Consider the following 26,603-nt stretch of genomic DNA (forward strand, 5'->3'; position numbering starts at 1 on the left):
TACCAGTTTCTTTTAAAACCTTACTTTAACATGTAGAACAAACTTTGTAAGTAAGTTTAAAACCTACAGCATACGCATATTTTAAAACAGGAAGTAATCACTGGATGAAGTATTGTGATCCTATAGCTCAATATAAATTATGCTCACCTTTTCGGCTTTAGTAAACCTAAGAAGAATTTTTTTAAAAGGCAAGTTGATAACAAAAAGCATGAATATATCATTATGTGACCCCTGTTACCAGACAGTACAAGTGTGACAAGTGAATATATGCATTTGTTTTTAAAATAATTATTGTTTTTTGTTTGGTGCAGGGAAAGAAACTCTTAAAAAGTGTATTTATAATTTTTTAATTAAGTATTTTTAAAAATGGAATGTTGTCTATATTCTGCAATTATCTTTTTTTGAGAAATGCAATTTTGATATTAAGAACCAAGTGAGCATGTGAACTGCACTGAATAAGCAACCATTTAAAACATCAGTTTTATTAACTAAAAGATCATTGAGCATTTATGTACAGTAGTGTAGCGGTTAGCGTAACACTTTACAGTGCCAGCGACCTGGGTTCAAATCCGGCCACTGTCTGTAAGTAGTTTGTATGTTCTCCCCGTGTCTGTGTGGGTTTCCTCTGGGTGCTCTGGTTTCCTCCCACATTCCAAAGACGTACAGGTTAGGAAGTTGTGAGCATGCTATGTTGGCGCTGGAAGCGTGGCGACACTTGCGGGCTGCCTCCAGAACACTACGCAAAAAGATGTGTTTCGACGTACATGTAACTAATAAAGATCTTATCTTATAAAAGATGTCCAATTTTATACTGCATGCTATGAGCCCAGTTTCATACCTTGAACAAAATGGACAACTTTTCAGTTTTCTCTTCTTAAGATTTAAAATTGGATCCATTATTTTTCTGCATGTATATAATTGTTGATATTTTGTTGTGCTGACCATTTGTAGAGATTCTCAGCCTCTTGTTGCCCAAAGATAGCTTATCACCTGTCAATGACTCTTTTTCATTGAAAAGTGCTCTCTATCTCATCTTACTTTGCATTTGGTTACTATTATTACACCATCTTGATCTGTCTTGACCCTAATGAGAGTGATTGAAATCAACAATGAGACAAAACACCTTCAGTTAATTTATCCTGTGGATTGCCTATTCCCTTCTGTCAAGCTGTTATCAGTCAGGACAATTTATTACTGCAAGCTGTAGTAATTATTACAATTATTCAGTTTACAGAAAGTTTGTGCTTTCTCTGGCCTCTCATTTTCTATTAGTGAAGATTAACATAACAATTCTATACAGGAAAACAAATGTTCGTTTATCAATTCAGAGGCTAGGCTCAAGTTGAGTGTCTAAACCGAGTATTAAATCTCGTGGCTCAAATAACAAATCCATTGAAAATGAGGGCTAATTATAAGGGAATTTGATTAATGTTGGTTATGGCTTATACCTCTGGCTGGTCTGCATGTTTTTATATCAGATTTTCTGAGAACATAGTTGTTTTAAATGCCACACCCAGAAATAAATCCTACAGCCTAACATGTCATGCTGACCACCAAGTAACCCATCCAAGCTTGTGGTGTCTGACTCTATGACTCTCTCTGTCTCCAGCTTAGCTTAAATAAGGAATAGTTCCATATAACAGCATGTTACAGAGCTAATGATGAGAGCAGCTATACTTGATCTGGTATTGTGCAATGAGATGGGATTGATTAATAATCTCATTGTGAAGGCACCTTCAGGTAGCAGTAATCATAAAATCATTGAATTTTACATTCAGTTGGAGGAACAGAAGGATGGATCCAAGACCGCTACTTTAATGTTAAGTAACGAATACTCTATGGGCATGTAAACAGAGGTAACTAAAGTGATGAAATGATCTTATGGATGGCATGCTGTTACTGATCAGGTTGCTATTTGGTGAATGTCCCCTTTAAGATATACTAGAGTAGTGTGTGCGTGGTGTCATCACAACAGCAAGAAGATAACAACGTGCTGGCTATTTGTTTTGCTCAGTGAGTTGAAGTGCAGAGAGCGAGAGAGAGCGAGACTGACTGCTGGTCTCCGTAACAATGGATGAAGAACAATAACTGTGCCTGTCACTACAACCCATGTATGGATTTTTGGAGCAACAAGTGGAGTCCACTTGTCGTTAACCTGTAGAGGGAAAACAGGTATTAGTGTGGACAGCCACGTCTCGAATGCCTTTCAGGGTGGCAGATACTTCGGAACAAAGCAATGGAGGTCATCAGTGATTGTGGTGTCGTATGGGTTCCATCGGGAACATTTGGATTTTGTAATGTCTCTCTATATTCTCTCTACATTTTTTCTTCAGTCAACAGTGATTTTGCAAAAGCCTTTGCTTACGTTTCATCTTATGACTTGCTGACCTGAACTTTGAGAACTATTCCTGGACTTGGAGTTTGGGAATTTGCCACACACACACACAAACACAACACACTTCGAGTTTAGTTTTGGGGTTAATGTTTAATATCTAACATTTTTACTTTTCTTATTATCATAAGTAGTTATTAATAAAATAGTTTCTAACACTTATACATGACTCCCTGTGTTCCTATTGTTGCTGGTACGTAACACATACAAAACTGTATCTCAGTACTTGTGACCATAAATAAACCAATTTACCACATTAAACTGAACTAGCTAATTAGGATAAGGGATCAGGTAAGTGGAGATGCGGTGGCTGACACATAAGGGGATCTTTCAGAATACATTGAATACATTGGAAGAAAGAGAAAGTTCAAGGGGAGCAGCCACCATCGATTGTTAACTTAAGATAGCACCATCAATGGTTAACTGAAGATGGTATCTAACTTAAAGAGAAAGCATATAATTTGGGTGTCAAATCAGAAGATTGGACAGAATGTAAAAAACAGCAAAAAAACCCATTAGATTAATAAGGAAGGAAATATCAGAATACAAGATAAGGCTAGTTGATAATATAAAAGCAAATGGTAAACATTTCTGTTTATATTTAAAAGCAAAAACTAAAAAAATGTGAGACTTGGGCCTTTAGAAGGTGAGTCTGGAATTAAGAATGGAAAACAAGGAGATGGCAGATGAATTAAACAGGTATTTTGCATCAGTCTTCATGATAGTGGATACAAGGAAAATCTCAGAAAAACTATACATTAGGAAAGGAAGGAACTTGTAGAAACTACAATCACCTGGACAGTGGTACTGAGCAAACTGTTGGAGCTGTGGTCTGACAAGTCTCAAATTCCTGATGGACTCCATCCTAGATCTTAAAAGAAATAGCCAGCGAGATAGTAGATTCATTGGTTTTCAGTGCTTGCCCAGAGAGTGATTGGAATGTGGAACAATATAGATGTATTTAAGAGGAAGCTTGGTATGAACAGCATAGAATTAGATTTAGTGGTAAGCACTGGGAGATGGAGTATTGAGACCATCAAAACCTGCTGAGAAATGGCTTATTTCCCTGCTGCAAATTATATACAAGTATGTGAGCTAGGCACTATATTGGTGAAACTGATTTTTGGAAAAGAAGAATTGATAGGGACTGGGTGGGTGGGGTATATTGGAATTGTCAATGGGTAAATGAAAAAATACAGGAAAGTAGCCTGAGGACAATCAGCTGTTCTTCATAACCTTTTTTCCATCACGGTCATACAATGACATAGCATCTTATCATTGTAAAGGTAAATTATCGAAATGGCACAGTTAAAATAAAATCTATTTCACTGTGTGATGGACAAGATTGACTGAAAATAATTCTTGTGATCATGATTCATGGATATCTTGTGGGTTTCTTCTTTCCTATGGTGAAGGCAAGCAAAGGCAAAACAGGAGATCAAGGGTTAATAATATCCAAGCTAGTTAAATGCATTGTTTCAGTCCCATGAAAATATGCAAGTTTTGGGTATAAGTTTCCAATGGACTGCACCTTAGCACATTTGTCATTCGGGAAGTCATTGAAGTCGCATTTAGTCTGTGATACACAAATTGTTACTAATTTTATAAAATTGGAATCAGATCTTATTTTAGGATGTATTTTTTTAAATGGAATTATGAAAGGTATTCAAGCTGCGAAGGGTTAAAAAGGTTACGGTTACTATAATGGACCTGCAGTAAATTAAATGCTGCAGTTGTAAACAACCCAAAGGCCCTCTCTGGATGGATTACGTTCTCATGTGAAATGTCAGTGATACAGCCCTGTCCTTATGGAGCTTTGGAATAAATCTATTTTCCAGAATCATTCAAAACATGCCAGAAATCCATTACAACTTTGGCTCATAGCTAGTGTTGACTTACTTGAAAACAGCTTTCAAATATATAGTGTAAGTATCACAGCAGTGCAGGTTTTAAGTGCATCAGAAGATTAAGAAGAATAAATGATCTGCTGTTTCCTGTTGGCCCTCACCTTATTCTGCTCCACTCTTGGATCATTCTGTGCTGCTTCACTATCAGTTCTCCACCTCTCCTTCGCTCTGTCCATCTTCCTTAGAAATAATACCAGTCACTTGTCCCCAGATACACTGCCACTCAAGTCGGCTTTCTGACTCGCCCACCCTTTCTCCCAGGCATGGATCAGAACCTGAACAATAGTTTTTCGGTGTTCCAACCTGACTCTGTCCATTCATACCACCACAGACTACCCTTAAACTCCCTGTAATTGCCTTTATATTCTAGGTTCACAAACCAAATGTATCCATCTTTCCCTATATTCACTGAAAGCACATTTTAACTGCCATCTCTGATTTGGGCCCATTGCTTCTTTTCCCTTTTATTTCTCTCAACAATTTTCCCCCCATCTCCCCTCATTCATGTCATTTTCTCTTTCTTTTCTCCCTCCTGTAGTCTCAATAGTTTTCTTGGAGTTGCTACAAGTACCACCACTCAGCTGAGTTAAGAGAACAACTTTTATTGATGACAGCCATCTTTACATCATTAAAGTGTTCAGTACAATAAATTTGTGCCAATGACATCTCCAGCAAGAGAGAGTCTGTCACCATCAATATCCTGGAGTCACCAATGACCTAAAGTTCAACTGGACCAGCCACGTAAGTACAAGAACAGGTCAGAGGCTGGGATCCTGTTGCGAGTGTCTCAGTTCTGATGCAGTGAGGCCTTTCCATCATTTACAAGCCAGGAGTCAGGAGTGTGATAGAATACTCTCCACTTACCTAGATGAGTGCAGTGTTAATAAGTCTCAAGAAGCTCAAGACTATCCAGGACAAAGCTGCCTGCTTGATTTTTTATCTCATCAACCATCCTAAACCTTCTTTCCCTACACTACCAATGCACAGTGGCTGCACCATCTACAAAATGCACAACAGTTAATCACCTGGGTTACTTTAATAGCACCTCCTAAACTCATGACCTCATTGAAAAGAATCATAGAATCACTGAAACATATAGCACAGAATGGGCCCTTTCGGCCCACCTCAGAGTCAGAATAAGATTTATTATCATTGACATATATGACGTGAAATTCAGTGATAATAAATCTGATTCTGATTCTGAGGTAGGCCGAAAGGACCTCATCTATGTTGACCACAATGCCTGTCTATGCTAATCCCATTTGTCTGCATTCGGCCCGTATCCATCTACCATCAAAAAGGACAAAGACAACAAGCACATGGGAACTCCAGTACCTGCAGGTACCCTTCCAAGTTACAAACTTTCCTGACTTGGAGCTATATCGTTATCAATAGGTCTAAATCCTGAAACTCCTTACCCATCAGCACAGTGGGATTTCCTTTACCAGAAAGATTGCAGCAGTTTAAAAAGACAGTTCACCATCACTTCTCAAGGGCTATTGGGGATAGACAATAAATGTTTGCCTTGCCAGTGACATCCAGATCCCAAAAATGAATAAATCTCATATATGCAACAATGCTTCCCCTTTTAAAAAAGCAATAAACCCCATGCAAACTATCAACTACCTCTAGGCATTATATTATATCATGTTAATTATATACGAAATCACATAGCTATAAATGTAACCAAACATAAACTTACTCAGTTGCTTAGACTTTTCATCTGCAGGACTCTCCATTACAAGCCATGAAGGAATGATTCATTTGTACTTCTTCCAGTTTAGCATTATGCATTTGGTGCTCACAAGGTAATACTCTCAGTGCTGGAGAAACCAAACACAGATCTGGTGATTGCTTCACAGAACACCTCCATTCAGTCCATAAGAGTGACCTGAGGCTTCCAATTGCCTGTCATTTTAAATATTCATCCCTTTCCCACCTCTGTCTGAAACTCTTATAGTTTTCCATGGAAGCCCTACACAAGCTTGAAGAACAACATCTCAACTTCTGTCTAGCCAAATTACAGCTGTCAGGCAATTTCAGACAACTAACCTTTCCAGTCTGCATCAGAACTAGTGAATTCAGATGAAAGATCATCAACTTGTGACACTAACTCAGTTTTTCCCCCTCCACAGATACTGACTAACCCATTAGCTATTTCCAGCATTTTTTTTAATTTCAATTTCCATGAACTGCAGTGTTTTGTAGCACACAGTGGCTGCTTGTTTTTTCTCTCTCCTCTGTCCTCATTCATGTCCTTCAATTTACATGTCTTGCAGACAGTTCTGCTGTGATTAACCAGCCTTCACCACTTTCTCTCATCCTGTACCAAAACCATCTGTGTCATTCAGTTTCACTTATCACAGACATTCCCTGTATCCTCTCCACTCCTCAATAACTTGTCACTACAGATAAGCCTGCACATCTTGCCATCCATTCCCTTAATCCTGCAATCTCACATGGGCACTTCATTCCCACTCTCTCAATAACACACTAAGTCTCTCTTTCTTGTATCCCTCACCATTCCCACATTCCAATCAGACTTCCTTCTGCTTTCGTCCCTAGACAAAACTTCCCTCCAAGTGATATTGCCATCAGCTTTTTAAAATTCACAGCTGTTCAGCAATTGACCCTCATTGACCACACAATTGACTTCAGCAATCAATATTCTGGAATACTTTCACATTCATCAAAGATGTTCTTGTTCACAGTAAAGCAACATACTTTATTACTGAATTTTGTGTTAACTATTTAAGTTTATATTTTGGGTTACTTTTGCAGTAGTAAAACTACTCAACATTCTGAGTGTTACTTTTTTTTTCAACAACTTGACATGTAACAAAAGCAGCTGGCTCAGGAATTATGAAATTTTTCATTCCTTCCAGAAGCCCATCAAGTAAGTTGCATTGAAGTGGCATTAGTGAGCAATGGGAAATAAAAAGTAATGAGAGTGAATAATACAGAAGAAGTGATGGCTAAGATATACTGAGGAGAATGGGCAAGGTTCTGACTACTTCTGAGTAGCAGAAAATTAACAAATAATTGACTTCTTAAACAAAGGAAATAGTTAAGAAAACTACACCATGGGTGGAAGTTCAATAACCCTAATTAACGTGCATCTTGGGCCACTGAAAGTGGAAAAAAAATCTCAGATTCATAAATATTTCCACAGTTGGTGATTACTGAATTTATTTGTTTTTGGTTTACCCTAAAATGAACAACAACTTGAACTGGAAGCTTCTTTGCTGTCCAATTATGTTTGTTACTTTTGATGTGATAATAAATTTCTGTCCAAAAATATAATTGTTAATGGGGAGATTATAAAGGCAGTGAAGTTGTGTCCATGGCATTATACCCTGCACAAATCACAATTTTTCAGAGAAATGAGGAGAAAATTACTGGTAAATAATGGTGGTAAACTTTCAAAAATGGAGAAGGTTAAAGAAAGCAAAACTATATTGTATCTTTCACAATCTCGACCTCAAAAATACTCAGCAAAATACTGCAAATTCAAGAAATCCAAAAAAAAACAGAAATTGCTATAAATATTCATCATGACCTGAGCTTCAGAGTATTTGAAGCATAAGTTGTTTTCATCATTGTTGCTCAAATAGCTAAAAATAAGCATTTAAAAGTTTGTGAATGTATATGAGATGGGACTGTATTCAACCTTACCTTGGGAAACGAGGCTGACCAAGTGATGTTAAGTGTCAGTGGGGGAGCATTCTGGGAATAGTGATCATAATTCTGTAAATTACAAGGTAGTTATGGAGAGGGATACAGTGGGTCCTAAATTTAAGGGCCTAAATTGGGCGAAGGCTAATTTCAATAGTGTAAGACAAGACCTAGCAAAAGAGGATTAGGTGCAGCTGCTTCTAGAAAACAACATCTCTTTTAAAAGTGAGATATTAAGAGTTCAATACTAACGTGTTCCAGTATGGGCAAAAGGCAAGATTAAGTATGCCTAGTCGACAAGGGATAGTGACGATTTAATTGTGCTGCAGAGGGTGCAGAGGAGATTCAACAGGATGTTGCCTCCATTGGAGGGCTTTAGTTATAAGGAGAGATTTGATAGGCTGGGTTCATTTTCCCTGGAGCGAAGGAGACTGAGGGATGACATGATAGAGGTACATAAAATTATGAGGGGCATTCAACACCACCATCCCCTCAGTACTACTCAACAAGCATCAAAACCTGGGCCTCTGTACCTCCCTCTGCAACTGGAGCCTTGACTTCCTTATCGGGAGACCACAGTGAGTATGGATCTCCTCCTCCTCGCTGACATTCAACATAGGCGCAAGTCAAGGATATATGCTCAGTCCACTGATCTACTCTCTACACTCATGACTGTGTGGCTAGGCACAGCTCAAGTGCCATCTATAAATTTGCCAGTGACACCGCTGTTGTTGGCAGGATCTCAGATGGCGACAAGGAGGCGTACAGGAGTGAGATAGATCAGCTGGTTGAGTGGTGTCACGACAACCTCACACTCAACATCTGCAAGACCAAGGAATTGATTGTGGACTTCAGGAAGGTGAAGTCAGGAGAACACACACCAGTCCTCATTGAGGGGTCAACAGTGGAAAGGGTAAGCAGCTTCAAGTTCCTGGGTGTCAACATCTCAGAGGATCTATCCTGGGCCCAACACATTGATGCAATCATGAAGAAGGCACGCCAGTGGCTCTACTTCATTAGGAAGTTGAGGAGATTTGGTATGTCACCAAAGACTCTTGCAAATTTCTACAGATGTATGGTGGAGAGCATTCTGACAGGTTGCATCACCGCCTGGTATGGAAGCTCCAATGTGCAGAATCGAAAGAGGCTGCAGAGGGTTGTAGACTCACCCAGCTTTATTACAGGCACAACCCTCCCCTCCACTGAGGACACCTTCAAGAGGTGGTGCCTCAGGAAGGCAGTCCATGAACCCATAAACACTACCTAGTTATTCCTCTTTTGCATTATTTATTTATTTGTAACTTTTAGTAATTTTTATGTCTTGCACTGTACTGCTGCTGCAAAACAACAAATTTCATGACATATGTCAGTGATAATAAACCTGATACTGATTCTGAAAGGGTAGATAATAAGAATCTTTTTTTTCCCCCACAGTGAGAGTGTCTAAAACAAGAGGGCACAGATTTAAGGTGAGATGGAGGAGGTTTAGAGGGGATGAGTGGGGTAAGATTTTCACACAGAGAGTGCTGTCAGAGGAGGTGGTGAAAGTAGATACAATAACAATATTTAAGAGGCATCTAGACAAGCACTTGAATAGCCAAGGCATCAAAGACTATGGACCTAATGTTGGCAAATGAGATTAATATAGATAGGCATGATGCTCAGCATAGACAGGGTGGACCGAATGGCCGGTTCTGTGCTGTATGACTCCATGACTCTATATAAACTTGATAATAATAGTAAATAGTAAGCATAATTAAGGAGGATTTAGACAAATTATTGATCAGGCAGTGCAATTTCTGCAGATTTCTTATATCCACATTATTTTGTTTTTTTTTGCATGGAGCTTAATATGGTTAAGTGACACAACTAGAGAAAAACAAACGTAGAGCAACCAGGTAATCTAAATCATCAATTATGAGGTGGGTGAGTGCAAGCACAGAGGTACATGTGATACATTCGTAAATTCTTAAAGGTGGCTGTTTGATTGCATCCAGTTATATGAAGTGATTAAAGTCATTGGCGTATTCTTCTTAGCTAAAAAAAAAGGCTTCGAACCTATACTAAATCTAACTTGATGCAGGTTCTATGCCCAAATTTTCCAGAGTAGCTGCGGAGAAACTACAGGAAGTTGGTGCTCCGCTGCTGCACTCAAAGACCGCAGTTGGAATGACAGCAACCAGAACTTCTCAGAACTTCCCACATGAATATCAGCAGCCCGAGTTAACAACCTCAATCATGCCCTCATCACATAAACCCATGCACCACTGTGGAAGTGTCCAATCAATCCTGGGGCCCAAGACCAAGCAAAAACCTGCGAAGCTGAAACAAAAAGCTGGAAATATGCACAGACCTGAAAAATCACTGGTAGTGTAGCGGTTAGCACAACGCTTTACAGCGCCAGTGACCTGGGTTCAATTCCGGCCGCTGTCCGTAAGGAGTTTGCACGTTCTCCCCGTGTCTGTGTGGGTTTCCTCCAGGTGCTCCAGTTTCCTCCTACATTCCAAAGACATACGGGTTAGGAAGTTGTGGGCATGCTATGTTGGCACCAGAAGTGTGGCGACACTTGCGGGCTGCCCCCAGAACACTACGCAAAAGATGCATTTCATTATTTCAATGTACATGTGACTAATAAAGATACCTTATCTTATGTTAATCACCTCTGTCTCTCCCACTGATGCTGCCTGACCTGCTGAGTATTCTCAGCGGTTTTGTTTTAACTGCCTCATTGCTTTTGGCTTTGCAACGTTCAGCTAAGACGTCAGCTTAACCAGGCCACCGGATCCTGTTGCCCCTTTCATCCCCCTCAGTGGCTGCTTCTCCTCCGTTGCCCGACCCCAACGGCCGCCGCGCGCCTCCTACCCGCGGACGCGCGCGCGCACGCCCTGCCCCCTTATGAACGGCGCTTGCGCTGTGCGTGCGCGCCTGCCTTCGTTTGTGCGCATGTTCGGCGGTTTGAAAGATGGCGGGAGTGACAGTGGACCTGATAACAGACGACGAGGAGGAGACGACCAAGGACTCGGGCACTTTCGTCAGCGGCGACTCGGATCTGCCGGTGGTTTTTCTGTGCTCCCAGTGCCGGCTGCCGGTGGGTGATTCGTTGGCCTGGGCTGGAGCGAACCCGAAGGAGAACATGATCTACCTGAGAAGTAGGTGCTAAATGATGACCGGTGATTTTGTGGTTGTACAGCACAGAAACAGGCCCTTTGCACACTGTCCGTTCCGGCCGGCAAGTTGGCACTGACTACAAGGGTTGGGACGTCATGTTACAGCTGTGCATGACGGTGCTGGGACCTCACTCGGAGTAGTGTGTGCAGTGGCTGCAACACTATATTCTGCATTCTGTAGACACAAGAGAGACTGCAGATGCTGAACATCTGGAACAACGAACACAAAATACTTGAGGAACTCAGCAGGCCAGGCAGCATCTACGGAGGGAAATGAACAGTCGACGTTTCGGGCCAAGACCCTTCATTGGGACTGGGCATCCCAGGACATCCCAGCCCTAATGAAGGGTCTTGGCCCTAAACATCGACCATTCATTTCCCTCCATAGATGCTGCCTGACCTGCTGAGTTCCTCAAGCATTTTGTGTTCATTAATCCTGCATTCTGTTTTGTTTTTACTGATTTTATGTACTTATCTATGGCATGATCTGCCTGGAAGGCACAGAAACAAAAGCTTTCCACTGTATCTTGGTACACGTGACAATAATAATAAACTGAACCAACCAGTTCTGGTTGCCCAGCTAGAGGAAGGATTTAGCTGGAAAGTTTTCAGAAAAGATTGAAATACACTATGATGCTGGAGGAACTCAGTGTGGAGAAAAGCAGGCAGTCAATGTTTCAGGTCAGGACCCTTCTTCAGGACTGAAGATAGGAAAAGAGGAAGCCCAATGAATAGGAGGGAAAGCAGAGCAGTGATAGGTGGACACAAGAGGGGAGGTGGGGTGGACATAAGGTAGTGATAGGTAGAACCACCTTGTGCCCACACCGCCTCCCCTCTTTTGTCCATCTATCACTGCTCTGCTTTTCCCTCCTATATATTGGGCTTCTCCTTTTCCTATCTTCAGTCCTGAAGAAGGGTCCTGACCTGAAAGGTTGACTGCCTGCTATTGTCCACAGATGCTGCCTGGCCTTTTGAGTTTCTCCAGCATCATAGTGTTTTTCATCTATATTCCAGCATCTGCAGTCCTTTGCTTCTCTTGCAGAAAAGATTCATGAGGATGTTACCATGACTGGAGGGTAAATTGGTTTATTATTGTAACATGTATCTAGGTACAGTGAAAAACTTGTTTTTGCATGCTGTCCATACAAATCATTACAACAATGCATTGAGGTAGTACAAGGGAAAACAATAACAGAATGCAGAATAAAATGTTAGCTACAGAGAAACTGCACTGCAGGTGGACAATAAGGTGCAAGGCCATAATGAGGTAGATTGTGAGGTCAAGAGTCCATCTTATTGTACTAGGGAACCATTCAATAGTCCTATAATTGTGGGATAGTAGCTGTCCTTGAGCCTGGTGGTACGTGCTTTGGAGAGACTGGATAGGCTGGAACTTTTTTTGCCCCCAGGAGCATAGGAGGCTGAGGGATGACCTTAGAGGTATGTAAAATCATGAGGAGCATAGATAAGGTGGATAGTGGAGTCTAAAATTAGAGGGCATAGGTTTATGGTGAGAGTGGAAAGATTTAAAGGAGACTTGGGGGCAAGTTTCTCACATAGAGAGTGGTGGGTATATGGAATGAGCCACGAGAGGAAGTGGTAGAGGCAGGTACAATTACATCTAAAAGACATATGGAAAGGTACATGGATAGGAAAGATTTAGAGGTATATGGGCCAAATGCAGGCAAATAAGGTTGGCTCAAGCAGACAACTTGTTTGGCTGTACTAGATATCTCTATTATGAAGTACCTATCTATACCGTTCCCATTTTCCAGTACTTGGCCTGTAGTTTTCTATGCCATGGTGTTTCAAGCATTCATCAAAATATTTTTTAAGTGTTGTGAGAGTCTCTGCCTCTCCAGGCAATAAGTTTCACATTCCAGTCGTTCTCTGCGGGGGGGGAATAAAATTCTTCAAGTTTCCTCTAAATCTCTTTCCTCCTTCCTCTTTCCCTTAAACCTATGCCTTCTGGTCTTGGACATCTCCACTAAGGGCTGTTCAAGACTTAAGGTGCTGTAGTTTATCCATAATTTCAGTTTAGTAACTCCTCGTGTTGAGGCATTATTTGAATGCAGTTTAAAAACATTCTATTAAAATGTGTGGAGAAAATAAATAAATAAATAAATGTGCTTTTTATGCTTTTGCATGAACTTAATTTATACTTCTGTTATTGATATTTGTTGCTATTGATCTCTGCTCTATCTCCATATTGGAAACCAAATGTAGAAACGTGGCAGATACACAAGTGACTGCGGATGTTGGAATCTAGAACAACAGACACTCTACTGAAAGAACTCGGAGAGTCAAGCAGCATCTGTGGGAGGAAAAGAACTGTTGACGTTTTGGGTTGAAATCCCGCATCAGTACCAAATCCTGATGCAGGGTTTTGAACTGAAATATTGACAATTCCTTTCCTCCCACAAATGCCACTTGACTCACTGAGTTCTTCCAGTAGAGTGTTTGTTGCTGTCAAAATGAGGCGCCCATGTTATTAAGGTGATGAACTACAGAGTTATCAAAGTGAGATCTTGCAGACATTTTGTAATACATCTATATTTGGTTCTTGAATCAACCAGCAAAACACTAATCACTACAGTTCAGCATCACTATGACCACTTTGACTAGTTTGCACTAAAATGGACGCTTTTTTTTGTTCTAATTGTGTTTTTTCTCTTGTAAAAAATTTATGTTTAATTTGTTTTTTTTCTTGTGAATGCTGCTTATGTGATGCTATGTGCCTGTGATGCTGCTGCAAATAAGTTTTTCATTGCACCTGTGCGTACATGTACTGGTGCATATGATAATAAACTCAACTTTGACTTTTGACCTTGACTTTATTTTGAACTCTACCATTTAAAGAACACGATTTTTCCGGAAGATGGTCTTTTATGCCCTTTGCTGTACTTTATGAATATTATGCTTGAAATTTAAATTCTAAACTCATGACTCGTCCTTTTTATATAGGTGTCACAAAGAATATCCATGTAGATAAAGAACAGAAGATAGACACAACCGATGAACCTGGTTGGTAAGTTTGTAAAATGTTTGAAATTTCTTATCAAAGGCTTCATGTAGAAATATTTCATATTGTGTGCATTGTACAGTAATGGGCTGAAATTTTGAGAGACTGCTAAATTTTATAATTCAGCAGCTGACATTACTGCAAGTTGGACAACAGCTTCCAGCACCTACATAAACACAGTTAGATGCAGAAATTCATTAGTTCCTATCTGACTGGTGGTGTTCTTCCATAAATTTCATTACATTGATACCAGACCGAGAGATTCAGCATTAAAAGTATGAAGAAAAAGGAGACATAGATGTTTACATTTTAAACAAAAATCATTATTTTTCTTTTTTGTTAGGATAGCAAATTTGGTATCCACTAATTGACAACAGGCATGCTGTCACTTTTTTAGTGGCTACATATTGGAATGTCCAAATCTGAAAATGGATTGAAATACTGAAGAAGAAGCTAATTTTCAGTTGTGGTACAATATAGCCATTTGTTAAAACATGATACAAACATCAATACATGCTACCCTGAATTTCCAAATGCACTTATAGGGTCTGTAATTTATAAACAATGATAAAACAGAAAAGAACAAAAAAAATATAAAAAAGATGGGTGCCCCAAAGAACCTAGGAGCATGAGTAGGTCACTTGACCTCTCAAGCCTGCCCCAGCATTCATCATGACAATGGCTGATCTGCCCCTGATGTCATCTCTTCCATGCCAGTTCCCCATAGCCCTCAATTCCCTGATCTATCAAAAAAAACTATTCACTTTAAATACCCCCAGTATCTAGCCTGCACAATCCTCTGGGGTGGAGAATTCCAGAGATTCACTACCCTCTGTGAGAAGAAGTTTTAAACATCTGTTTTGTAATCCTGTAACTCTTGTTCAAAATTCTCCAACTACTGGAAACATCAAAACATCTGCCCCCTAATGATCATGTATGTTTCAGTATGATCACCCCTCATTCTTCTAAACTTCAAAGAATATAGATCTAACTACTTTAGCCACTACTGATGAGACAACAATCTCATCCCAGGGATTAACTCACTGAATCTCTTTTTGGATAAAAAGAATTGTGTTGTAGGATCATAGAGAGATACAGCACAGAAATAGGCTCTTCAACCCAGAGTCTGTGGCGGTCATCAGCCACCCGTTTACACTAATCCTACATTAATCCCATTTTTATTTCTTCCCATATACTTGACTCAAGTCAAAGTCAAGTTTATTGTCATATGCACAAGTACATGTATACACGGGTGCAATGAAAAACTTACTTCCAGCAGCATCACAGGTACATGGCATCCGATAAGTGGCATTCACAAGAGAAACATGAATTAACATAAATTATACAGTTTTTTTTTTACAAGACACAATTAGTACAAAAAAAGTCAATTTTAGTGTAAATTGGTCATAGTGCTACTGTACTGTAGTGATTAGAGTTTTGCCAGTTGGTTCAAGAACCAAGTAGCCGTTCTTGAACCTGATGGTGTGTGACTTAAGGCTTCTGTAACTACACCAGATTCTTCCACTTACCTGCACGTTGGGGGCCAATTTACAATGGCCAGTTAACCTAACAACCTGCAAGTTTTTGGAATGTGGGAGGAAACCAGAGTACCCAGAGGAAACCCCCACAGTCACAAGGAGAATGTGCTAACTCAGATAGCACCTGAGATGAGAATTGAGGCTGGGCCTCTGGTACTATGAGGCAGTGACTCTTCAGGGGCAGTGCTGCCCCTGAACCATCTCGGTTAACATGTACACTCTTTCGTTATTGCTAATATCCAGTGATAATAGTTCTGAAATAGGCATTGCATTTTACCTGGCTTAATCAATAATTTAGAGGTTAGTATTGCTTCTGTATTGTATTTAGACTTTAAACTTTTTGAGCTTAGAAAACTAGGGCCTTGACTCTGGAATATTTGTTTGAAGTCCATAACAATGAAATAATTAGGTTACTTATGTGGATAGACCATTCCAGCTAGTTAGAATAGAGAGACCTGGGGACACAATGAAAAGTTCTCAGGATGAATGTTCAGTACTATTTTTGCAAAGGGTCTTTGACTTCTGAATGAGGTGTATATAGCATATTCAGAATGCAGGCTGACTTCTTGCATTTTCAATGAGCTTGTGGTAGTTGGATGTAGGGGATAGAGATGGTGCATTGGCATCACCCCACTAGGCATAGGAATTATTCCATCACCAGCTGTCAGTTTTCTGTACATTGTTTTTTCATATTTCTGCAGTAACATTGTTTTACTCTTTTTTTCCAGCATTTATGTTTTGCTTTCCTGCAGTGGCTGCTCTCTTTCACTGGGTAGAATGTACCTTTGCACTCCGGTCCACCTTGACTTCAAGCGGAATATGTATTGCTTAGCTGTGGCCTACATTGAAAGGTGAGTGTGTAAATATAAAATAAAAATTAATCTCCAATCTATTAAGTCAAAGTAGAGTTTATTGTCATATGCACAAGTACATATATTTATAGGTACAATGAAAAACTTACTTGTAGCAGCATCATGGGCACATAACATTAGAGACACAAAATTCACAAGAGAAATGTAAATTATGTTAAAAAAAAAGTACAAAGAACACAATTAGAACAAGAGAAAGAAACAAAGTCCACTGTAGTGCAAAATGGTCATAGTGTTGATGTACTAAGGTAGTGATTAGGGTTGTGTAGGTTTGTTCAAGAACCGAATGGTTGAAAAGAAGTAGCTGTTCTTGAACCTGGTGGAGTGGAACTTCAGGCATATGCAAAGTATGTGATTTTTTTTTTTGTTTCCTCTGAGAATTCAATTTTTAAGCAGTAAAATTAACTTCACCAAACTTCATAGAATTTAGTACATTTACCTGTTTCTCAATTTATCAATAATTGCAAATGATTGTATTACTTAATAATTTATGAATGAAGTTTCACAAGCTTTTTTTAACTGTGAACTGTTGATATTAGAGCTTTAATTTTTTTTGAAAATAAATTGTCATTGGGTCAACTTTATTATTGTTGGATGAATTCTGAATTTGTAAAATGATAGCCAATCAAAAATTAGATGCAAGCAATGTTTTATTGGTTAGTTGAGCGTCTGGCATATAGCCTTATAACCCTGCTTGTTCATCCCAAAAGAGCTGCTGAATAACCAGTTTGTCTAGAGTTTCTGTTTGCCAAATATGGAATATAATACTTGTATAAACACACAGCTCATCTAAGTCCATAAAGCTTAAGTGCAGATATTTTATTAATATTCCCAATGCTTTTAAATCACTCTTCTAGACCAATAATATTTGTTGCACCATTTCTATCAAGGGATTTCCTAAACAAAGGAACATTGTGATACATGATCAAGCATAGATTTTGCAAGCCAACAGTTATCTTGTTTTGTAGGCTAATGATTGAGACCATCAAACTAGCTGCAGTAGTGTGTCACGAAGTATATAATAACAAAGAAAGAGCTTTCGCTGACTTCAAGATCCTAGGTTAAATTTTTGCCATGTACTGTTAGTTAATTTCAGCTAGAACTCCAGTAGCAGGTGACACAAAGGGTCTCTATTCTGCTGGATTTAAAAATATTTATGTTCCTACTTCTGTTTCAATATGCATTGTCTTGCATTGGACAATGTACCTGTGTGAATAAATTAAAAAATGAATATTGAGATGTGGGTGTCACTAGCTATGTCAGCATTTATTGGTCATTCCTACATTCCCCAAACTGAGCAGCTCACTGGGCTATGTCAGAGGGAAGTTGAGAATTAGCCACAAAAGTTTGGCTCTGAGGTTGTATGTAGGCCAAAACAGGCAAGACTCCAAGAATGTGGCTTACAAAAAGAATACAAATATTATTTTTTTTCTCCGTGATTACATAATTCAGCAAATATTTGTTTTTGAAAATTATAAATGACGTTCTTTGCTTTTATTTTCATAGTTATGTCCTTGGCTCCACAATAAATGCAGAATTTGTAGATGACAATAAAAAGCCAGTAGTTCTAGAAACACAATCTGAAGTCCTTGGAGAACTAGCAAAGGTAACTTTTTGTGTGGTATATCTTCAGATTAATAATTGTTTTAGGTAGTTTTCCTGTGTTGTCTAGAACATTTAAATAGGCTAAGTTTAAATAATAAGAATGGGCTATTTTAAGAAAGCAAATATCTACAGTTGAATATTTTATACTTAAGCAGATAACTTAAACTGTTTTTCAGTTTTCATCCTGAGATGCTCAGACATTGCATTTTATTTTGTTGAAAGTTAAACACGAGTATTTGGAACTCAGAGAAATGTTACAGCTAAGAAAGGGATTTTGTTCTAGTGTTGGAATATTTTAATGTATTACCCATTGAATCACTTGCCTTTTGACAAGGGAGCTGATTATAAGATGTTAAAATATCCTGAGGAAAACATTGCCTATAATTTTGTTTATCATTTTTATCTCTGTCATAACATTTAATGTTATATTGACATTTACAAATATACCATGGCATTTCTTTCCAACAGTCTCAGACTGTGCTGAATCTGATGATTGCAAGGCTGGCTGTTGTTGAAGAAAAATTACAGTCATTACAGGGTGAAGGATGATTCCAATATCTGTTACATTACAACTTGTGTTGATGGAGATACTGCATTTTGAATATATCAGCAGGCAACAGGTGCCCAAACTCTGAGTGTTAATTCATTATCTAGCAACTTTCAGCAGATTTCTTCTTCCTTTTGCTGTGATGGGTTGTTAGCTTTGATGCAGAGTCATGAATCTTAACTCATGTCTGTCAAATATTGGAAATGATATGTAGTATTGTGCCAGCTGCTGAATTTAATTTTGATTTTTTTTTTAGAAAGCATATCATTAATCAACAAGTAAAATTTGTATTATAAGCTGCCTTTAAATGTTTGTTGTATAACTATTCAATTAAAGTTTAAACTAAGCCATTCTGCAAACATTTCATCTTGATATATAATTGTCTTTACTGGATTGCTTTAAGTGCAGTTTCCTTTTTGTTAATTGGGTGACTGTAGAAGAATAAAGCTATTTCTATAATTTTGATGCATACTGGTTATTTTTTCAATTTTTGGTTTGTTGGAAGTGCAATATTAAAGTTTCAGAAGAAGATTACTCCTTAACAATAAATCTGGGGATAAATAAGAATGTCGATTATCTACATCTCACACAAAGTATTGTTATACAAATTGAAACCAGGGTTTAGAAAAGCAAAGTACATATTCAACTTTTAGCTGTTTAATATGAAATTAAGTATATTGTGCAGTAAACATACTGCAAGTTGTATTCATTAACACCGGACACTCCATTGTACCATAGGGAAACACTGTACATTTCCATCTGTAGAGGGCACCCATGGTCTGACTACAAAAATGAAAGTAAATTGAACTGGGGGTCTCTTTTTGAAATTTACAATAATTATTTTCTCCATTTTTGCTAAAATAGGTGTGTGGTTACTTTTCAAAGTTTGTCTTCTCAGATTTCAACTGCAGGAAAATTTTATCACAGTAGCAAACCTATGAGTGAACCCAAGGTATTATCCAAAGAAATCACCTTGTCTAATTGTAACTCCCAATAAGGATGTTACCTTTATTAAGGAGACTTCTCTAGAGCTGGGAGTGGAGTGCCTGAGTTGGAGTTCTGGTGTTAAGCATGCAAACAATGATAAATGCCAATGAAAGCAGGCTAGGTGTACTTGGGATCTGGATGAGGAATATTTTCCTGTCCTGCCAATGGATATTGGAGGATTTTAGGGTGTGAGCTTTGAGGTGCCTACTGTAGGTAAATCATGATTCTAAAATGCTCATGAGAGTGTGGATCATTGCTACCTGGTTAACCATGAGGTGAAACCAACATGACTGATCTCCCACCATAATGACATTTTCCTGCACTATTCCCATGATTGAAGTTCCACAGACCTGCTGGGTAGACAGTTCCAAAGAATCACCACCCTTTGAATAAATTTCTTCTCATTTCAGTCCTAAATGTCCTTCCCCTTTATTTGGAGACCATGATCTCTTGTTTTAGACTCCTTATGCAGGGGAAACATTCTCCCTGGATCCAACCTGTCAAGCCCCATACAATTTTGTAAATTTCAATGAGCTCACTTCTCATTCTTCTCAACTATAGAGAATACAAGCCTAGTCTACTCAATCTCTATGTGGTAAACCCACCATCCCAAGAACCAGTTTAGTGAAGCAATCTCTCCATGGCAAGTATATCCCTTTTTAGACAAGGGGACCAAGACTGTACACAATACTCCAGGTGTGGTTTCACCACAACCCCATATAGTTGCAGAAAGACTTGTTCCTGTATTTAAAACCTCTTTTATAATAAAGGCCAACATGCTGCTACATGTTAGTTGTGTAACTTATGTAATAAAAGATATCTTTATTAGTCACATGTACATCAAAACACACTGTGAAATGCATCTTTGTGTAGAGTGTTCTGGGGGGCAGCCCACAAGTGTCGCCACACTTCTGGCGCCGACATAGTATGCCCACAACTTCCTAACCTGTACGTCTTTGGAATGTGGGAGGAAACCTGAACATCCAGAGGAAACTCATGCAGTCATGGGGAGAATGTACAAACTCCATACAGACAGCAGCAGGAATTGAACCTGGGTCGCTGGTGCTGTAAAGTGTTACGCTAACCATTACACTACTGTGCCTGCCCCATCTAGGTGCTTTCGAACATTGACTTTCCTTAATCTATCATCATTTAAAAATATTCAGTTTTTCTATATTATGTATCAATGTGGATGATCTTACATTTTTCCCTCAATCTTCTATCTGTCATGTTCTCACCTACTCATTTAACTTGTCTAAATGCCTGAAGCCTCTCCAACCTCCCTACTTGCAATCCCATCTAGTTTTATATTCTCGTCAACTTTGGAGACATGGTATTTGGGTTCCTCAGCCTACTCTTTGGTAGACTGAATAGCTGAGTCTTAAGCACTGATCTCTGTGGTACCCTATCAGTTGCTACCTGCCAACCTGAGAAAGACTTGTTTATTTCCATCCGTTAATCAATTTCAATCCAATGCTACTGCAATGGCCAAGAAAGCAAAGCAGTTTCTCCATTTCCTCAGGAGGCTGAGCAAATTCAGAATGCCCACAATGACCCTCACAAATTTTTATAGGTGCACCATAGAGAGCACACTGTCCAGATGCATCACTGATCGGTATGGCAACTGCTTTGCTCAAGACTGCAAGAAATTGTAGAGGCTTGTGAACACATCCCAGTATATCATGAAAACCAGCCTCCTCTACTTTGTCTATACTTTCCACTGCCTCAGGAAAGCAGCCAACATAATCAAAGACCCTTCCCACCCCAGTCATTCTCTCCCCCTTTCCATTGGGCAGAAGATACAAAAGATTGAAAACACACACCTCCAGGCTGAAGGACAGCTTCTATCCCACTGTTATAAGACTACTGAATGGATCTCTTATACAATAAAGATGAACTCTTGATCTATAAATCTACCTCGTCATGGTTTTTGCACTTTGTCTCCCTGCACTGCACTTCCTCTGTAACTGTAGCACTATATTCTGCATTCTGTTATTGCTCATCTCTTTGTACTACCTTGATGTACTTATGTTTAGAATGATCTGTCTAGATGGCATGCAAAACAAAAGTTTTTCCACTGTATCTTGGTACATGTAGCAATAATAAACCAATTACCATTGCCCTCAATTCTATATGCCCTGACATAATTGAGCTAAAGTCTTCTAAAAATCTAAATATTACCAAATCTACTGATTCCATTTTATGTATTCCACCAGACACGTCCTCAAAGAAATCAGGCCACTGTCTGTAAGGAGTTTGTACGTTCTCCCCGTGTCTGTGTGGGTTTCCTCCCACATTCCAAAGACGTACATGTTAGGAAGTTATGGGCATGCTATGTTGGCGCCGGAAGCGTGGCGACACTTGCGGGCTGCCCCCCAAAATCACTATGCAAAAGATGTATTTCACTGTGTGTTTCGATGTACATGTGACTAATAAAGATTTGATTTTGCTCTTTGAAATCCAATAGATTTGCCAAACATGATTTCCCTTTCATAAATTCATAGTAATTATGCTCAATCCTATTTTTTTTCCTAAATGTGCCATTATTCCCTGCTTCATTAAAGAAACCAACATTTTCCTACTACTGACGTTAGGCTAACAGGTTGGTTGTTCCCTATATTTTCTCTCCCTCCATTCTTAAATAGTCAGGTCATAGTTGTTACCCTCCAAGCGGAAGAACAATCCCAGAAACTAGAATTTTGGAAGATATTAACCAGAGAATCCAATATCTCCAGCCACCTTTTTTCATAACACTGGGATGTAGATCATTAGTGCATTGGGATTTATTGATTTTCAGTCTCATCAACTTTTACTTTTTAACTAATACAGTACTAACTTTCTTCAATTCCTCATTCTTGCTAGACCCCTAGTTTCTGGCAGATCTTTTCTGTTTACTTCTGTGGAGAGATAAATTACATGTTTAATTTGTCTGCCATTTCCTTAATCCCCATTATAAATTATCTGATCTCTATCTAAGGGACCCACATTTTCCCTCACCAATCTTTTCCATTTACTAACCTATAGAAGTTCTTAACTTCCATTTTTATGTTTCTCGTCAGTTTCTTGATCCTCCTTAGCTGAATTCAAATATACTATTGATCCTCAAACTTACTACCATTCCAGCAACTTTAAAAGTCTCTTCCTGTTTTAATAGTCTTCAAATTCTCATGCAAGTCACAGACAGACTACTTTTTCTGTTGGGTTTTTGTATCCTAAATTACAAATTATGTTATTTCTTTAAATGCTAACCATTGTCCATTCTTCATCATTCCTTTTAATGTAGTACCCTATCAACCAGAGTCAATTAGCCTCTTAAACTTTCATAGTTTCCTTTATTTAAATTTAAAGTTACAATTTTAAATCTAACTATACAACTTTCAAACTTTACATTCTCTCATAAAAATGGCTATTAGAAACATTCACTAATACCCATCAGAAGAGGAAGTTCACCATCCTTATCTGAAGTTAATGGTTTTCCAGAGCCACAGCAATATCCTCTGAAATAGCCTTGCAAGCAGTTCACTTCAGGGCTGTCCAGCAATGGCCACATCCCAAAAAGTAAATAACAAAATACAGTGTGGGAGTATTTACCCCAGAAGGACAGCAACAATTTAAGAAGGGGCCTCACCAATATGAGAATAATGCTGGCTTTACCAGCAATGTCCTTTTCCTAAAAAACAAATAAACTAATTTGCAGATTGTGAATGTCACATATTCTATGATATATGCCAGTTAATGTAATTCCTCTAAATTCACACCTTTACCAACATTTATGATAGTTTGGCGAGTCAAAATATTGAATGCCAGTTTAGTTGGTTTTGGTGGAAGAGATCAAATGCTAGTTTGTCTGGTTGCAATGATGGTAAATAAAAAAATGCTTTTCTTATTGTTATTCTGTAGATGGTATTTCTTTATACACAATTTGTATCATTACTAGATCCAGATGTCTGAATAAACAACTTTCCTGCAGTTTGTTTTTTGCTCCAGATTCTAGCATTTGCAGTCTCTTGTGTCTCCAAACAATGTTCTTTTCTTGCTAGATCCAATTGCTTGGGATGAATATTCCTTTGGTCCCATGTATGCTCCCTGCTTTCATGTCTGCATTTAGATATCTCCTGACTGGTATTCCTATACATTTAATTTAGAAAGCAAATGTGTGTTGTTAGAAGTTGAGATGAGACCCCATTCCTCTAGATCTTTGCTGATGTGTACTGTTTTTCCATTCAACAGAGGCATCATTTGTTTTTTTAAAATCCATCTGTACTGATGTCCACAACTGTCATTTTAAAGCCAGTCACTAGCCAGTATTCAAGAAAAGGTCCAGAATAACATCTTCAGATTTATTCCTCACTCCCTTGGCTGCTATTTGGTGCTCCCAATATTCATGTACATAATCAGGTTATGTTTTTATGTTAGTATCCTCTGGCACCATCTCTTGTTATTACATTGTTTTTTAAGTTATGAATAAGTGTCAGGCAATCATTTTATTCTAAATAAAAACAGAAAATCCTGGAAATATTCAGCAAGACAGGCACCATCTGTGAAGAGATCATTGATCATTCATTCGAATTAGGACAAGTTAGATATAAACAGCTTCTAACTTGTAGAGAAAGGAGAGATATCAAGAGAAAAAAAAGGATCTGTGAGATGGAAGGCAGAAGAGATGAAATAGCAAGAGTAAGTGGTAATGGGACAAATAAAGAAACAAAAGATTGGCCTGGGGGTGATACAAATGGTCATCTAAAGGAAAATCTGTGGAGCTGGAAATGCTGTTTACTTAAAATTGCTGAATCTGGATGGTGTAATCTGCCTGGTCAGAAGATATGTTGTTCATTAAATACATGTTCAAATCCATTTAAACAGGGTAGAAAGCCATCGGCACAAAGTGGGAAAGGGATTAAAGTGGCAACTGGAAATTTAGGATCATATTTAGAGATTAAGTAGAGATTTATGGCAAAACAGTCACCCAATCTGTGTCCATTCATCCTAATGTAGAGAGGACCACTACAGCAAGTCAGAGCAATACAGCACAGAAACAGGCCCTTCGGCCCATCTAGTCCATGCTGGCCTGGTTTTATGCCTAGTGCCATCAACCTGCATCCGACTATAGAAAGGTATGGAGGACTATAGTCCTCCATACCTCTTATCCATTTACCTATCCAAACTTCTCTTAAATGTTACAATTGAAATCACATCCATCACTTCCACTGGCAGCTCATTCCACACTCGCACCATCCTTTGAGTGAAGTAGTTCCCCCTCAGATTCTCCTTAAATATTTCACCTTTCACTTTAAACCCATGACCTCTAGTTCTAGTCTCACCCAACCCGAGGGGAAAAGCCTGCATACATTCACCCTATCTATACTCCTCATGATTTTGTACATCTCTACAAGATCTCCCCTCATTCTCCTACACTCCAGGGAATAAAGTCCAAACCTATTCAACTGCTCCTTATAACTCAAGTCCTGGCAAAATCTGTATAAATTTTCTCTGCACCCTTTCATAAGAACACAAGAAATAGGAGCAGCAGTAGGCCATCTGGCCCATTGAGCCTGCTCCACCATTCAATAGGATCATGGCTGATCTGGCCATGGACTCAGATCCACCTACCTGCCTTTTCCCCATAACCCTTAATTCCCCCACTCTGCAAAAATCTATCCAACTGTGTATTAAATATATTTATGAGGTAGCCTCTACTGCTTCCTTGGGCAGAGAATTCCACAGATTCATTACTCTGGGGAAAAAACATCTGTCCTAAATCTTTTCCCCTAGATCTTGAGGCTTTGTCCCCGAGTTCTAGTATCACCTATCAGTGGAAAGAACCTTCCTGCCTCCACCTCATTTATCCCTTTCATAATCTTGTTTCTATAAGATCCCCTCTCATTCTTCTGAATTCTAGCGAGTATGGTCCCAGGCAGCTCAGTCTCTCCTCATAGGCTAACCCCCTCATCTCCAGAATTAACCTGGTGAACCTCCTCTGCACCACCTCCAAAGTCAGTACATCTGTCCTCAAGTAAGGAGACCAGAACTGCACGCAGTACTCCAGGATCAGCCTCACCAGTACCCTGTACAGTTGCAACATAACCTCCCTGCTCTTAAATTCAATCCCTCTGACAATGAAGGCCAACATTCCATTTGCCTTCTTGATAACCTGTTGCACCTGCAAACCAACCTTTTGCAATTCATGCACAGACACTCCCAAGTCCCTCTGCACAACAACATGCTGTAATCTTTCACCATTTAAATAATAATCTGATCTTCTATTTTTCCTTCCAAAGTGGATGATCTTGCATTTAACAACATTGTACTCCATCTGCCAGACCCTTGCCCACTCACTTTGGACTTATTCAGGCTTGTATCTTTCCTGTAGGTAGGTGACCCCAGAACTGCACACAATACTCCAAGTTCAGCCTCACCAACATATTATACGACTTAAACATAACATCCCAATTCCTGCACACAATGCCCTGATCTATGAAGGCCAATGTGCCAAAAGCTTTTTTTTTTGAAAAAGCAGCCCTATCTACCTGCAATGCCACTTTCAAGGAATTATGGATCTGTATTCCCAGGTCCCTTTGTTCTACCACCCCCCTCAGAGCCCTACCATTCATTGTGTAAGTCTTACCCTGGTTTGTCCTCCCAAAGTGCATCACCTCACACTTGTCTGCATTCCATCTGCCATTTTTCAGCCCATTTTCCCAGCTGGTCCAGATCACTTTGCAAGCTTTGATAGCCTTCCTCATTGTCCACTATGCTCCCAATCTTGGTGTCATCTACAAATTTGCTGATCCAATTTACCACATCATCATCTAAATCATTAATACAGATGATGAACAAGGGACCCAACACCAATCCCTGCAGCACACCACTAGTCACAGGCCTCCAGTCAGAGAG

The 26,603-nt window shown here is 39.1% G+C and overlaps 2 protein-coding genes across 6 annotated transcripts in view; one reads left to right on the forward strand and one right to left on the reverse strand.

The window, feature by feature from the left end:
• The window catches only part of LOC127569532 (melanocortin-2 receptor accessory protein 2-like), a 38,014-nt gene extending 27,194 nt beyond the window's left edge, over window positions 1-10,820 (reverse strand). Inside the window, exons 1-4 of one of the 5 annotated variants that reach the window (XR_007956210.1) lie at window positions 10,616-10,820; window positions 10,328-10,470; window positions 6,002-6,122; window positions 2,460-3,796 (exon numbers count right to left, since the gene is read on the reverse strand). The gene's annotated coding sequence lies outside the window, so the exon portion shown is untranslated. Of the gene's footprint in view, window positions 1-2,459; window positions 3,797-6,001; window positions 6,123-10,327; window positions 10,471-10,615 lie in introns of those variants that run through there. The other 4 variants (XM_052014260.1, XM_052014259.1, XM_052014262.1 and 1 more) reach the window with 4 other exon arrangements.
• Window positions 10,821-10,930: 110 nt separating this feature from the next.
• Window positions 10,931-19,120, forward strand: mis18a (MIS18 kinetochore protein A). The gene is made up of 5 exons (XM_052014687.1): window positions 10,931-11,123; window positions 14,106-14,169; window positions 16,430-16,552; window positions 18,077-18,176; window positions 18,644-19,120. The coding sequence occupies exons 1-5, from the start codon at window positions 10,937-10,939 to the stop codon at window positions 18,722-18,724; spliced, it is 555 nt and encodes a 184-aa protein (XP_051870647.1). The 5' UTR covers window positions 10,931-10,936; the 3' UTR covers window positions 18,725-19,120.
• Window positions 19,121-26,603: the final 7,483 nt, after the last annotated feature.

This window comes from Pristis pectinata, chromosome 4, assembly GCF_009764475.1.
Source record: "Pristis pectinata isolate sPriPec2 chromosome 4, sPriPec2.1.pri, whole genome shotgun sequence".
Lineage (NCBI taxonomy): Eukaryota > Metazoa > Chordata > Chondrichthyes > Rhinopristiformes > Pristidae > Pristis > Pristis pectinata.